Below are 16,649 nucleotides of genomic sequence, written 5' to 3'. Positions count from 1 at the left end.
ATTTCTGGATGATTGGAAGACATACTTTTTTGTCCAAAGTTAGATTTATTATTTGGTGGTGTACCAAATGTACACTGAAGTACACTGATAATTTAAAGAATTAATACGCTTAATATGCTGTCAGCACAGCTCTGACCTGCCAAGAAATGAACTCCACAAGACATCTGAAAGAGTCATGTGGTATCTGGTAGCAGGACATTACAGGCATGCCCCTTAACTTCTGTATGTTCAGATAAATCATCCTACAGTGCAGCCACAGGTAAATGCACATGTGACATGATCTATCAGTTAAACCATTCTGACCTTCTTCTACTGATGTACAGTGTATCACAAAAGTGAGTACACCCCTCACATTTCTGCAAATATTTCATTATATCTTTTCATGGGACAACACTATAGACATGAAACTTGGATATAACTTAGAGTAGTCAGTGTACAACTTGTATAGCAGTGTAGATTTACTGTCTTCTGAAAATAACTCAACACACAGCCATTAATGTCTAAATAGCTGGCAACATAAGTGAGTACACCCCACAGTGAACATGTACAAATTGTGCCCAAATGTGTCGTTGTCCCTCCCTGGTGTCATGTGTCAAGGTCCCAGGTGTAAATGGGGAGCAGGGCTGTTACATTTGGTGTTTTGGGTACAATTCTCTCATACTGGCCACTGGATATTCAACATGGCACCTCATGGCAAAGAACTCTCTGAGGATGTGAGAAATAGAATTGTTGCTCTCCACAAAGATGGCCTGGGCTATAAGAAGATTGCTAACACCCTGAAACTGAGCTACAGCATGGTGGCCAAGGTCATACAGCGGTTTTCCAGGACAGGTTCCACTCGGAACAGGCTTCGCCAGGGTCGACCAAAGAAGTTGAGTCCACGTGTTCGGCGTCATATCCAGAGGTTGGCTTTAAAAAATAGACACATGAGTGCTGCCAGCATTGCTGCAGAGGTTGAAGATGTGGGAGGTCAGCCTGTCAGTGCTCAGACCATACGCCGCACACTGCATCAACTCGGTCTGCATGGTCGTCATCCCAGAAGGAAGCTGACGCACAAGAAAGCTCGCAAACAGTTTGCTGAAGACAAGCAGTCCAAGAACATGGATTACTGGAATGCCCTGTGGTCTGACGAGACCAAGATAAACTTGTTTGGCTCAGATGGTGTCCAGCATGTGTGGCGGCGCCCTGGTGAGAAGTACCAAGACAACTGTATCTTGCCTACAGTCAAGCATGGTGGTGGTAGCATCATGGTCTTGGGCTGCATGAGTGTTGCTGGCACTGGGGAGCTGCAGTTCATTGAGGGAAACATGAATTCCAACATGTGCTGTGACATTCTGAAACAGAGCATGATCCCCTCCCTTCGAAAACTGGGCCTCATGGCAGTTTTCCAACAGGATAACGACCCCAAACACAACCTCCAAGATGACAACTGCCTTGCTGAGGAAGCTGAAGGTAAAACTGATGGACTAAACCCAATTGAGCACCTGTGGCGCATCCTCAAGTGGAAGGTGGAGGAGTTCAAGGTGTCTAACATCCACCAGCTCCGTGATGTCATCATGGAGGAGTGGAAGAGGATTCCAGTAGCAACCTGTGCAGCTCTGGTGAATTCCATGCCCAGGAGGGTTAAGGCAGTGCTGAATAATAATGGTGGTCACACAAAATATTGACACTTTGGGCACAATTTGGACATGTTCACTGTGGGGTGTACTCACTTATGTTGCCAGCCATTTAGACATTAATGGCTGTGTGTTGAGTTATTTTCAGAAGACAGTAAATCTACACTGCTATACAAGCTGTACACTGACTACTCTAAGTTATATCCAAGTTTCATGTCTATAGTGTTGTCCCATGAAAAGATATAATGAAATATTTGCAGAAATGTGAGGGGTGTACTCACTTTTGTGATACACTGTATATCCAATGCATGCATTGACTAGCCTGTGACTATGCAGCCCCATACACAGAGTGGGTTTGATGCACTGTGTGTTGGCACATTCACATCATCAGCAGTATTAAATTAATATGCAATTTGAGCCACAGTAGCTCTTTTGTTGGTCTGTACCAGATGCCATAGCCTTTATGTCCTCTGGCATCAATGAGTCTTGGCCACCCAACAACCTGTCAGCAGTTAAAGCTTGTCCCTGTTTGGACCACTGTTTATAGGTACTTACCATGGCTGCCTGTAAGCACCCCTTACTGTTTCAGAGATTCTTCAATGCAGTCATCTGGCCATAATAATTTGACACTAATCAAAGTCATGCAGGTCTTTATACCTGCCCAATACCTGTCCATATCTGTTACATTAAGCATGTGTACTATGAGTAATTGGCATCAGCTCAACATTTAATACAGTGGTACCTTGTGACTCAACATCCCCTAAACTCAAAATCTTTAAAACTCAACTCAATTTGTACCCTTAAACTCAGCGTTTCCCTTAAACTCAACGTGTTCAGTTTAAAAATATTTCTTTAATTTCAAATTAACAATAACCAGATGCTTTGTTCAGCGCTTGGCTTGAGTGGTGGAGTAAAACGTCAAAGTGTGCATATGAGACAAATCTGCATTTGTGTGGAATAACCATCAAATTAACTCCACATGAAGCCGCTCAGGTGGCGCAGCGGTAAAAAGAGACGCGCTGCAACCAGTGCTGGATTCTGAGAACGTGGTATCGAATCCAGACTTGCTTTACCGGTTCGAAGCTGAGTGGCTATATGAGCAACGATTGGCCGGTTGCTCATATGGGGGGTGGGACAAAGAACCGGATGTGGGTCTCTCTCTGTCAGAATGCGATTGCGTTCTCTGCCGGCTGATTGGAGGCGCTTACACAGAGATGGGAGAGGGTGCCCTTAGGGTGTGTCTCTCCACATGCAACGCTGGGTGGCGCCAAACTCGTCAATGTGTGGGTGGCAAAGATGCATCTGGCTGCTGCTCGTGTTTCGGAGGGGATATGGGTTAGCTTCAATCACCTCCGTCAGGGCAGGGTTCGGCATAGACAGAGAGGAAGCACGATGCTAATTGAACAATTGGATGCGCTAAAAGGGGAGAAAAAGGGGTAAAAATTAAAAAATAATAATAATAATAATTTATTAACTCCACATGTACAGTGGGGTCAAAAAGTATTTAGTCAGCCACTGATTGTGCAAGTTCTCCTACTTAGAAAGATGAGAGAGGTCTGTAATTTTCATCATAGGTACATAGGTACACAACTGAGTGACAAAATGAGAAAAAAAAATCCAGGAAATCACATTGTAGGATTTTTAAAGAATTTATTTGTAAATTATGGTGGAAAATAAGTATTTGGTCAATAACAAAAGTTCAACTCAATACTTTGTAACATAACCTTTGTTGGCAATGACAGAGGTCAAACGTTTCCTTGCCGTCTTCACCAGGTTTGCACACACTGTAGCTGGTATTTTGGCCCATTCCTCCATGCAGATCTTCTCTAGAGCAGTGATGTTTTGGGGCTGTCGCTGGGCAACACGGACTCCACAAATTTTCTATGGGGTTGAGGTCTGAAGATTGGCTAGGCCACTCCAGGACCTTGAAATGCTTTTTACGGAGCCACTCCTTCGTTGCCCGAGCGGTGTGTTTGGGATCATTGTCATGCTGGAAGACCCAGCCACGTTCCATCTTCAATGCTCTCACTGATGGAAGGAGGTTTTGGCTTAAAATCTGTTCATTCTTCCCTTAAAACGGATCAGTCGTCCTGTCCCCTTTGCAGAAAAACAGCCCCAAAGCATGATGTTTCCACCCCCATGCTTCACAGTAGGTATGGTGTTCTTGGGTTCTTCTTCTTCCTCCAAACACGACGAGTTGAGTGTTTACCAAAAAGTTCCATTTTGGTTTCATCTGACCACATGATATTCTCCCAATCCTCTTCTGGATCATTCATATGCTCTCTGGCAAACTTCAGACAAGCCTGGACATGTACTGGCTTAAGCAGGGGGACACGCCTGGCACTGCAGGATTTGAGTCCCTCTCGGCGTAGTGTTACTGATGGTAGCCTTTGTTACTTTGGTCCTAGCTCTCTGCAGGTCATTCATCAGGTCCCTCCGTGTAGTTCTGGGATTTTTGCTCACCGTTCTCATGATCATTTTGACCCCACGGGATGAGATCTTGACCCCAAGGGAGATTATCAATGGTCTTGTATGTCTTCCATTTTCTTACAATTGCTCCCACAGTTGATTTATTCACACCAACCTGCTTGCCTATTGTAGATTCACTCTTCCCAGCCTGGTGCAGGTCTACAATTTTCTTCCTGGTGTCCTTCGACAGCTCTTTGGTCTTGGCCATGGTTGAGTTTGGAGTCTGACTGTTTGAGGCTGTGGACAGGTGTCTTTTATACAGATAACGAGGTCAAACAGGTGCCATTAATACAGGTAACGAGTGGAGGACAGAAGAGCTTCTTAAAGAAGAAGTTACAGGTCTGTGAGAGCCAGAAATCTTGCTTGTTTGTTATTGACCTACAATGTGATTTCCTGGATTTTTTTTTCTCATTTTGTCTCTCATAGTTGAAGTGTACCTATGATGAAAATTACAGACCTCTCTCATCTTTCTAAGTAGGAGAACTTGCACAATCAGTGGCTGACTAAATACTTTTTGACCCCACTGTATCTGTGTTTAGCTGGATTTTTCTCCTGTTTCACTTTTAAACTTGTGTTATAGCTCGGGGTTCTGAGAAATTGTATGAATCAGCAAAGTCTAAAACGCTTATCGTTAAAAGGCAGCGCAAAAGCTAATGTGCCGCTTCTCATGTAAATGTGCCTTTACTGAATGGAATACAGTATTCCAAGATCAAGCATCTCCACGATTAAGAAGCATAAGGAAACAGTAAAGAAGTAAAGCTAAAGTGCAGGTTTTATTGTATTTTTTGATTGACAGTTGATTAATTTTTAACTGTTTTCAATTGTATTTCAGTGTTTTTTATATTATATTTGTGTTATTTTCAGTGTATAAGTGTAAAAAACAACCTCATAATTTTACATTAGACTAAAATATATGCAGTTCCTCAGGACCATGGAACGCATTAACAGGTTTTCCATACATCTTCTTGGGAAAAAAAAAAATATTTCTTTTAAATGCAACGCCAGAACCAGTTGACGTTGAGTTTCAAGGTACTACTGTATATCCTTTTTCGTGATGTGCACAAGTGTTAAAAATAGGCATTGCAATACACATTTTTTGGAAGTGGTCCTGAAATGGCTGATCGATGTATGTTTGGAGGAACAATGTGAGGCATTTAAGCCCAACAACACTGTGCCTAAGCAATGTGGCAATCAAGCTGGTTATAGTATTTCCCTAGGGCTGTTTTTGTAAGTGACAAAAAGCAGTTTTTGTATATATCCCTTACAAGTTCATGCAACATTATTCTGTATGTGTTTTTGGATATTTTGTGATCTCTTAAAACAATTTATTTAATCAAATAAACCAATGTTTAATTAAAGAAAGAAGCAACCTAAATAAAACAGTACAATCTTTACTAAGCCTCTAAATGTCAGATGGTTGGTGTAGAGACTTGTAAAGAGCTGACTGTTCAGAATTGCAGTGAAATGAGATTTGATGCTGGTGGCTTTCAGCAGATTATTTCTAGGTCCTTCCAGCTAACTTTCAACAGTGGAATAGTCTTGCTGTGTGGAATCTACAGTAATGGGAACCAGAACATGAGTGAAACAAACTGACCTGTACACGGATATTGCTGTCATTCAGAGCCTTCATCAGTGCCAATGTGAGACCTTTCGGAAGGTTATGTTTCAGAATGTAGTCCAGCCGGTTCCTCCTCAAGTGTACAGACAGAACTGACAGAAAAATAAAAAGATAAAAGGCAGTGCACAAACAAAAGTGTTACCAGTGATACACTACATGGCCAAAAGTATGTAGGTTGTTGACTGTCCCATTTCAAAACCATAGGCATTAAAATGGAGTCGCCTTTGGGCAGAACAGTAAGTACTATGTCTGTCAAAAATTAGGCACTCGGCCGCTCAGGTGGCGCAGCGGTAAAAACACACGCTGGAACCAGAGTTGGGATCTCGAACACATCGTATAGAATCTCAGCTCTGCCTGCCGGCTAAGGCTGAGCGGCCACATGAACAACGATTGGCCTGTTGTTCAGATATGGGCAGGACTAAGCCGGATGGGGTCTCTCGCCCATGACTGGTGCAATTACGACCTCTGCTGGCCGATTGATGGCGCCTGCACAGAGATGAGAAAAGAGTGCTCTCAGGGTGTGTCTCTCCGTACACAACGCTGAGTTGCACTGCACTCGTCAAAGTGTAGGTGATAAGATGCATACGGCAAGCTGCCCACGTGTCGGAGGGGGCGTGGGCTAGCTTCGTTCTCCTCAATCAGAGCAGGGATCGACATTGGTGGAGAGGAAGCATGACGCAATCGGGCAATTGGACGCGCTAAAAGGAAGAAAAAGGGGAGAAAATGCATAAACAAAATTTTTAAAATCACCTGGCTAATATCATCCCTACAGTGAAACATGGTGGTGGCAGAATCATGCTACAAAGTGCTTCTCAGCTGCAGAGACAGGAAGATACTAGACAGGTAAACATTTAATTTGGCAACTGTGTGTAGATATTGTAAGACACCCTTGGTCAGCTGAACACCCACTGATGTAGTAAACAAAAGATCTTACTTGTTTTAACCCACATCCTATCTGTGATGTTACAGCTGAGTGAAGGACTTTGAGTGGTGGTAAAAGGAGATGCAGTGGCTCTGGATGGACTGGTCCGGGCAGACTGGCTGGTAGTAACCTGTGTAGGGGACTTGGCAGGTACCAAAGTCCTCAAAGGCTTAACTGTAGTTGTGGTGGTTGTAGAAGTGGTAGTAGGTCTAGTGCTGGTTAGCTGAGTTGTGCTGGTCAGTTGTGTAGATGTAGTCCCTGGTAAAGTAGTCACTGTAAAAGTTGTGGAATCAGCTATAGTGGTGACAGTGACAAGTTGAGGTAAAATGCTAGCTGTTAGCTCCTTGACTGGTGATTCTAAAGGTACTGAAGTGTTCACATTTTTGTCTGATAATGTAAAGTTTCTCATTTGAAGGAGAGTTGAACCAGAGTCTTTCTCTTTTGAAGAAGTCTCAGTTTCTCTAGAAGTAATGGAAGACGACGTCAGCTCAAAAATCCTGTCGCCCAGCTTAGACTTCTCTGTAACAACAGCATTGGGTTTAGTTACTTCCTGTGCTGAGGAATGTGATGCTGATGCTGGTTGAAAATGTGTTGAAGAAACTAAGACTGGTGATTCTTTTGATAATAACAGTGATGATGCTGAGGATGCCAGTGGTGATAACAGTAATGATGATGATGCTGATTGCAATCCTGATGATGCTAATGTCATTAACTGTGATGATGCTGATGATGGTAAGGTTGTTGATGGTAATTTTAATGATGGTGATGTTGCTGTTGAAGGTAATGGCAATGTTGCTGATGAGGATAACGTCAATGACGATAGCAGAGGTAACGATGCTGCTAATAAAGGTAACGGAGATGATGTTAATCTTGGTAATGTCAAAGACGCTGCTGATGCTGATGGGGATAATGATTTTAATGCTAATGGTGCTAATGATGGTACTCGTAATGAGACTGGTGTTAGTAATGGTGGTACTGATGACCATTTAGATGAATGTGATGAATATTTCATTGGTGACCATACTGCTGATGGTAATGGGGATGATTTCAATGATACTCCTGCAGCTGATGTAACTAAAGGTCTACCCACTGATGCCTTTGACAATGGTGTAGTCCCTAATGTTGAAAAACCAAGTAACCCTTGGGTTTCTTTTGTATGTAAATGCGTTGACTTATTTGCTTCAGTTTTATTTAATACAACATTTTCATTCATTACAGATTCAAATGTATCAGATGTAGCTGATGTGTGATCCGTCATTAAATATAAATACAAATTTAAATGGGTGTCTTGTTCAGAAAAGCTTACATCCTTTTGATTTTCTAATTCCTTTGTATGTCTTGGTGTAGTAATTGTGGTTGATGGTCTAAAAGAAGAGGAAACATCTGAAGACTCCTTGCTAAAATTTAAGAACTTCACCATTAAGGAAGATCCTGTCTCTAAGGACATCTTTATTGATGTTGAGGTGATATCTGAGAGCCATCTTTCTTGATTGAGGAAGGTACTGCTGAATAGACTCAAAGGGTTCTTGGATCTTATCAACTGAATTGGAGTGTATATATGTCTGACATGCCTTTCAGGAGTTGACTTGGAAATTACACTATCTTGAGAGGTTAAAGACAGAATTGACATCTCAGTAGCTGAAATAATATCATCCATCTGTTTCACTGCTGATCTGGATGAATCGGCAGATGTTAGAGGCTGTGATAGGGTCACTGCTTGTGCTAAGACCTTAGAAGGCACAGTGGCAGAGCTGTCATTTATGATTGGTGCTGAGAGATTGTGAGTTGGGAAAATTTCCCCAAAAACCTTTAATGGATGTTCCGTACCATTGATTTCTACAGTACTGTAGTGGCTTGATAATAAAGTCATGGCTTCATTTTGACTCAAGTGAACGTTGTTGGTCAAAGGTAAAGACTCTGGGTCTACAGTTGGATTAGACAATGTGACTCTGGGAAGAGACACAGTAACCTTTGATTCAGTTAACAAGTCGTTCCCTAAATCAGATGTATGAACTGTATCTTTAGGTGGTTTATTGCTGGCTTGCCACTGATGTGTGGTAAGATGTGTTCTGAATAAAACCAAAGAATCAACGTCATTATAGAACGGCCTTGACAAAGTCAGGTGACCAACAGGTGATGCAGATGTTGCTTTCTCAGACTGCTTTGCTGTTTGTCTAAGAAAGTATGTTGGTGAAGTAATGAAATTTAACTCAAAAGGATGTCTTGAAATTGTGTCTAGGTCCAGACCAGGTACAGTCTGCCTGTCATGGATGGATAATGCTGTACTTAAAGCTGGCTTGCTCTGAATAAACTGGGTCAACACTGTAGTGGATTCTATCTCATTAACCTGTTTCTTTGGTGCTCCCTTTGTCAAGGCCTGGGTAAATATACTATTTAGCAATTGCATTTGGCTCTGACTTGATGTATAATGTTGGCCACTGTCTACAGATAGAGATGGATGTCTATCAAACATGGCTCTAGTAGTTCTACCGCCAGATATTCCACCTGGGTTATGGGACAAAGTCAGTGTTTGTGAGGAATGTGATGAGATGTGTGTGGTTGTGGATAAGGCTGGGTTAGACACTGTAGGCGTTTCTGGAACTGAGTGTTCAATTGTGCTTAGTCCGAATGGCTTTGTAAATCTGGTGTATGCAGCATTATATGCTGTATTTGTAGCAAGTCTTCTGTTCTGTGTGGATTGTGTGTAAAAATGAATTGCTGAGCTCTTTTTATGGGGCCTAGAAGATACTGCTTCTTTACTGAGAACAGAACTAAATTCTAATGATGAAACTGGAGGTAATGAAGTCAATGAAGATGTCACTGGTGGTAGTGTTGGTGACAGTGTTGCCAAAGGTGGTGATGATATTGAAGGTGAAGACAACATTGACAACATTGATGGTAATGATGATGATGACAACAATGTGCGTCCATTGAAGTCAGTGGAAACTTCGGTGGCATCTGAAGGTGCAGAATAGGATGGTGGTTGCTTCTGGACATAGTTAGTGGGTTCATGCATACTAAATACCAAACCTGAAGATGAAGACTGGTTGTTAACTTGCACCAAAGAAGAGGCTGGAATCATAAAGGATGCTTCGACTCTCTGAATGACACCATCTGCAGGCAATTGGCTAGTTTTGTTCTCACTCCTCACAGGACTCTCCAGAGTCGAGTCTGAATGAAGAAGGCTCTGTGGTTTTGCAGCTGTGCTGGCTAGTAAAGTCAGTACAGAGGAGAACACTGGCTCCTCTCTCAGATCTTTTTTTACACTTGTCTGATCCGCAGGGAAGACCGACATAGGATCATCAATCATGAGCAATTTAGACAGCTGATCGGAGGAGGTGGACAGCGCAGCATGGTCCAGAGAGGATGCAAGTCCAGATGCCTCATAGTTTAAGTCATCTGCAGGACAAGAAATCCTGATGTTACGTTGAGTCTGTTTTATCAATGCAATTCAGGTGCTACAAAGTAGGAGAGTAATAGTAGAGATAGTAATAAATAATTTAATAATTTTGTATTCACTCTGCACTGTAACTTGTGGCCAATGGTGAGGAGCTAGGTGCTTCATCTTGCACACAGTCAAGAAAGATATGTTGGAGTCAGGTCAATAACAAAAGGAAAAACAAACTGAATTTCTACCTGCACACTGTACAGTGCAGCTTGAGTTGATGAGCCTTATGTCTCTTAAAGCTCAATTCAAGATTCATAAGGCATAAAAGACAATACATTAAACCGTATTAAGCACAACTGTTTTGCCATAAAATTTGTAGCTCTTTTTATGTACATTCCATTATACACACATATGTACATATTTACATATAGAATATATAGTGTTTTATTATATAATTGTAATTAACATACTGATGTATAATAATAATTGCATCTCATAGCTAATTATATATATTTTTTTTTTTTCTACTCTATTTTTATTTACTCTATTTACTGTACTTACACTCTACTGGAGCTGCTGTAACACTCGAATTTCCCCTATGGGGATTAATATAGGAATCTTATCTTATCTTATCTTATCTTATGTAACAACCAATAATTCATTAGTGGTGAGAGGAACTCATAATAATGCACATTAATGGTTACAAGTCACTTTGGGAACATTTTAATACTTAAAACACAAAATGTAGTCAAGAAGACAAAACAGGTCGCTAAGGTGGCGCAGCGGTAAAAACACACGCTAGCGCACCAGAGCTGGGATTTCGAATACATCGTATCGTATCCGGCTGGGCTGAGCGGCCACATGAACAATGATTGGCCTGTTGTTCATATAGGGGTGGGGTATTAAGCCAAATAGGGACTCCTCGTAACTGAAGCACTACGACCTCTGCTGGCTGATTGATGGCGCCTGCACAGAGGCAGGGAAAGAGTGCGGATCAGGGTGTGTTTCTCCGTACACAGTGCTGATCTGTACTGCACTCGCCTAGTGTGGGTGACGAAATGCATACGGCTGCTGCCCATGTGTCAGAGGGGGCATGGGTTAGCTTCGTTCTTGTCAAATCAGAGCGGGGTTTGGCATTAGTGGAGAGGAAGCGTGACACAATCGGGCAATTGGATGCGCTAAAAAAAAAAGGTCGGGAGAAAAAGGGGGAGAAAATGCATAAACAACCAAAAAAAATAAATAAAATAAAATAAAATAAAATAGGGTTAGGGTTATATATATATATATATATATATATATATATATACAGGGGTTGGACAAAATAACTGAAACACCTGTCATTTTAGTGTGGTAGGTTTCATGGCTAAATTGGACCAGTCTGGTGGCCAATCTTCATTAATTGCACATTGCACCAGTAAGAGCAGAGTGTGAAGGTTCAATTAGCAGGGTAAGAGCACAGTTTTGCTAAAAATGTTGCAATGCACACAACATTATGGGTGACATACCAGAGTTCAAAAGAGGACAAATTGTTGGTGCACGTCTTGCTGGCGCATCTGTGACCAAGACAGCAAGTCTTTGTGATGTATCAAGAGCCACGGTATCCAGGGTAATGTCAGCATACCACCAAGAAGGACAAACCACATCCAACAGGATTAACTGTGGACGCAAGAGGAAGCTGTCTGAAAGGGATGTTCGGGTGCTAACCCGGATTGTATCCAAAAAACATAAAACCACGGCTGCCCAAATCACGGCAGAATTAAATGTGCACCTCAACTCTCCTGTTTCCACCAGAACTGTCCGTCGGGAGCTCCACAGGGTCAATATACACGGCCGGGCTGCTATAGCCAAACCTTTGGTCACTCGTGCCAATGCCAAACGTCGGTTTCAATGGTGCAAGGAGCGCAAATCTTGGGCTGTGGACAATGTGAAACATGTATTGTTCTCTGATGAGTCCACCTTTACTGTTTTCCCCACATCCGGGAGAGTTACGGTGTGGAGAAGCCCCAAAGAAGCGTACCACCCAGACTGTTGCATGCCCAGAGTGAAGCATGGGGGTGGATCAGTGATGGTTTGGGCTGCCATATCATGGCATTCCCTTGGCCCAATACTTGTGCTAGATGGGCGCGTCACTGCCAAGGACTACCGAACCATTCTGGAGGACCATGTGCATCCAATTGCGGTGCCGTGTATCAGGATGACAATGCCCCAATACACACAGCAAGACTGGTGAAAGATTGGTTTGATGAACATGAAAGTGAAGTTGAACATCTCCCATGGCCTGCACAGTCACCAGATCTAAATATTATTGAGCCACTTTGGGGTGTTTTGGAGAAGCGAGTCAGGAAACGTTTTCCTCCACCAGCATCACGTAGTGACCTGGCCACTATCCTGCAAGAAGAATGGCTTAAAATCCCTCTGACCACTGTGCAGGACTTGTATATGTCATTTCCAAGATGAATTGACGCTGTATTGGCCGCAAAAGGAGGCCCTACACCATACTAATAAATTATTGTGGTCTAAAACCAGGTGTTTCAGTTATTTTGTCCAACCCCTGTATATATATATATATATATATATATATATATATATATATTTAAGAAGACAAAATAGCTTTGCTCTGAGCATTTGTACAGCTCAACTATGGAAAAGCAATATAGTAAGAATAATAATTCATGTTCATTTGTATATTTCAATTCAGCAGAAAAGACATGCTAACAGGGAACATTATCTGCATCCAGGCATGAAACGTGGCCGAGTGTATGTAATACAGAGACACAAAGCCATTCTGTAACCTGTAGCTTGAATGTCTAAGTAGGTCCTTTACGAGAAATAAATCAAAGTGCAACTGAGATTTCCTTTTATTGGTGAGAGATCCTCATATGCCCTCAAGTCACTTATAAATATTTTACCGGATGGCCTTTAGGGATGAAAACCTGCTGCATATTTGTCTCGAAACACGTTATTCACTCCCAAATATATCCCAACCTACATACACATAAGTGCACGTATCTACAGAATACCAACCTCTGCCATACTTTTACCTTAGTAATGAGAATGCCCTTCAGACAAGTTTTCAGATTAATATTAACTAAGGTAAATTATGTATGACTCAGTTTCACAGTCTGCAGCACTATATTTCTTGCTGTCTGACCTGTTGATAACCTCTAGAATGGATTGAATGCAGCATAGAGACTGATGCAGAACTGAATTGAGAAGAACTGAAATAATGCAGTTAATACTATAATACTTTTTTAAGATTGTTATGCTTCTGGGACAGCTACAGAGACATGAGCTGTTAGTCTCTTAATGAGCATATGCAGGCATAAAGTACTAACCGACTAAGTATAATTTATCACTTTTGACACTCCATTTTCCCTCATGAATTTCAGTTACTACTTTGACAATTTTTGCTGGCATTAATAATAAGAGCCATTTCTTTTTTAAACATAATGACACTGTTGAGGAGATGTGTACTGCTCTAGTAGTCAGTATCTGTATCTGGCTTGACACAGGCCAGAAATGGACCCCATCACCCCAACTGATGGACCCCAATCCAACACTGGCTTCCAATTCAATAAAGAGTTTATTTTATAGAGCTCCTAATCATTTCTGGACTGTGGACTGTGGGAGGAAACCGGAGCAGCCGGACCAGACTCCACACAGACAGGACCCGGACCACTCCACCTGAGAATCGAACCCAGGACCTTCTTGCTGTGAGGCGGAAGTGCTACCCACCAAGCCACAGTGCCGCCTCACAGCAAGAAGGTCCTGGGTTCGATTCTCAGGTGGAGTGGTCCGGGTCCTGTCTGTGTGGAGTCTGGTCCGGCTGCTCCGGTTTCCTCCCACAGTCCAATATAGCAATTTGTAAAGAACACTGAGTGGCTGGGTTTAGGTAAAATGAACTTAGAGATTTCACCCTCTACAATCCGTAAGATGTCATGTTCTTTGGGTCAAAGAGGGAAAAAAAACATCCCAAAGGATGGGGCAGTGGTATCTCAGCAGTTTAGGTATTGTACTAGTAATCAGAATGTGGCCAAGTTCAAGCCCCACCACCACCAAGTTGGGCAAGGCCCTTAACCCTTAATTGCAGTGGTAGCTCAGTTGTTTAGGTACTGGACTAGAAATCAGAAGATTGCCAGTTCAAGCCCCATATGCAAAGCCAGACTTCACAGTCTCGGCTAATTAAATACAGTACATTTATATAGGGCAGCTGTAGCCTAGTGGTTAAGGTACTAAACTAGTAGTCACAGAGTTGCTGGTTCAAGCCCCACCACTGCCAGGTGGCATTGTGAAATGAGTGCAGGTGCTAGACTGGCCTGTCTACAGTACAAACCTATTTCCCATTAAAACCATGTAGTGAATTAGGAAGCGCAAATATGACAAGAAAGACTGCGGACTTGTGCAGCTAAACGGTTTTATCCAGCAGAAATGGGGAGAATTTTCACATTCACAACTACAACAAATGGTGACTTCAGCTCCATAACAATTACAGAACATTGTTAATAGGTAAGGTGAGGTGTAACACCATGGTAATCATTGGTTCAGTAAGTAAAATGTCAATAGAACTCAACTGAATTGAGTTTGATTTCCGAACAAGTAAACATCAGCCAATAAATAGAAATGAAAACAAGTGCCCTTACATTTGAAGAAAGGTACAATAGTAATGTTTGATTCCTTTTTAAAATTCAGTAAAACCTTTATTTGCAAGAGTTGGGAAATCAGGTTGGTGTAATATCAACCAAACAATACCACTATTTAAAACAGCCCTAAATTTTGTGTGCTCTTGTGTGGTCATTGCATCATACATACAGACCCAGATTCCATCACTACATTTGCCTATTTGATGAAGAGACATACAAATGTAGGTTATACTGCAGTCTTTTACACTGCCAAAATTATGTCACCCTCAATAGGTCACCCTCTGAGGGGTTAGATTGATGAGCTTGGCCTTATTAAAGTGATCTGATGCATCTATAATGCTGCTGTTATCCGTAAAGCTTGACTGGCTCTCAGCAGAGCATTTTTCACTGGAAGTGGTTATGGCAGTATGAATACTTCAGTAGAATCTGGAGATCTGGACCATACTGGTCTAATAAATCATTTCTAATAAATAGCTGAGCGAGCCTCTTATTTTACCTCTTCAGCACTCTGAGTGAACTATTGATTGTCTGATGGGATGTAAGACAATCAGCTCCAATATGCAGTGTTGGGACACCAGAGTATAACAAATTGTGTCTCTAACTGAATAAGGGATGATGGGTGTAAAATCCCATCCGCTAATAATTTTTTTCATGCTATCAGCATTTTTTAGGACAAAATAGAAAGGTCACTGGTAGAGAGAATATAAATAGTGAATTATGTGGTTTAAAATACTCATGTGTGGAATTTGGCATAAAATGACTTCTGTGCATGAGATATTACAGAGTGTGAACACACACACACACACATTTACACACCAGGAAGACTGAAAGTGTGTCAGTTCCCCACTAAGTGTAGAATGGGACAAGGAGACACCATGCCCTTCCCTATTTCCAGTAATATTTAAAACCCCGGTGATAAAAACTGTCTGCATTACATCATCAACATATAACCATGTACGAGGGTTCTTCAAAAGGTTTCCACACAATGTGGTGCTCACTTTGTCACAAAGTTTGTGAGAGAATTGCCTGTGAGAGAATGTGCATGACCTTCAAGACCTGACATCATTGCATGAGAAATTGTCATGCTATTGTGATATACAGTATATACTGTATATATATACATATATACATTGATCAGCCATAACATTAAAACCCCACTCACTGTTCATTTTATCAGCTCCACTTACCATATCGAAGCACTATGTAGTTCTACAATTACTGACTGTAGTACATCTGTTTCTTCAATGATCAGCACCTAAATAATACCTACTCTGTGGTGGTCCTGACCATTGAAGAACAGCATGAAAGGGGGTTAACAAAGCATGCAGAGAAACAGATGGACTACAGTCAGTAATTGTAGAACTACAAAGTGCTTCTATATGGTAAGTGGAGCTGATAAAATGGACAGTGAGTGTAGAAACAAGGAGGTGGTTTTAATGTTATGGCTGATCGATGTACAGTATATAGCCACATGGGATCAATACCATCTCGGAAAATGGTTCTCACTTAATATAGTACATCGCTGCATATGGCCTGAAACGTCATTGTGCAAAAATTAAGCTATGCATCAATTCCATGCAGAAATGCTGCCAAGTTCTCTTGGCCTGAGGTCATCTCAGATGGACCAAAAGTCAGTGGAAACAAGTGCTTTGGTCAGTTGTTTTTGTGAAAACAATCTACGTTCTTATACTAGTTTTTTAATTCAATTTTAATCAAATCATGTTGTTGGCTTTATATTTTTTGTTAGAGCAACATCCCCTCTGTATTGACAGTGAGTTGTTTCAAGATCCCAACAACACTGCCACACCTCATACATTCATACATGAACACCACACATTGCCATGTTATTACTGCATTAGTGTCATTGCAGTGCTAAGAGTGGTCCACCATCTTCACCATCTTCCAACATCTTCTGGTCAGTAGGGTTCTATGGAAATCCTTTTTGTGACAAGGTGCACAGAAGAACAGATGAGCTACAGCCAGTGTTTGTTCATCT

The 16,649-nt window shown here is 41.7% G+C and overlaps 1 protein-coding gene across 1 annotated transcript in view; it reads right to left on the bottom strand.

Annotated features, from left to right (window-relative positions):
• kiaa1549lb (KIAA1549-like b) overlaps positions 1 to 16,649 on the bottom strand; it is a 65,394-nt gene that overhangs the window by 39,428 nt on the left and 9,317 nt on the right. The window contains exons 2-4 of the mRNA XM_063005201.1: positions 9,656 to 10,024; positions 6,638 to 7,144; positions 5,680 to 5,795 (exon numbers count right to left, since the gene is read on the bottom strand). Coding sequence (XP_062861271.1) covers positions 5,680 to 5,795; positions 6,638 to 7,144; positions 9,656 to 10,024 — 992 coding nt within the window. The remainder of the gene's footprint in view (positions 1 to 5,679; positions 5,796 to 6,637; positions 7,145 to 9,655; positions 10,025 to 16,649) is intronic.

This window comes from Trichomycterus rosablanca, chromosome 11 (assembly GCF_030014385.1).
Source record: "Trichomycterus rosablanca isolate fTriRos1 chromosome 11, fTriRos1.hap1, whole genome shotgun sequence".
Lineage (NCBI taxonomy): Eukaryota > Metazoa > Chordata > Actinopteri > Siluriformes > Trichomycteridae > Trichomycterus > Trichomycterus rosablanca.
This window is presented reverse-complemented; position numbering and strand designations above follow the sequence as displayed.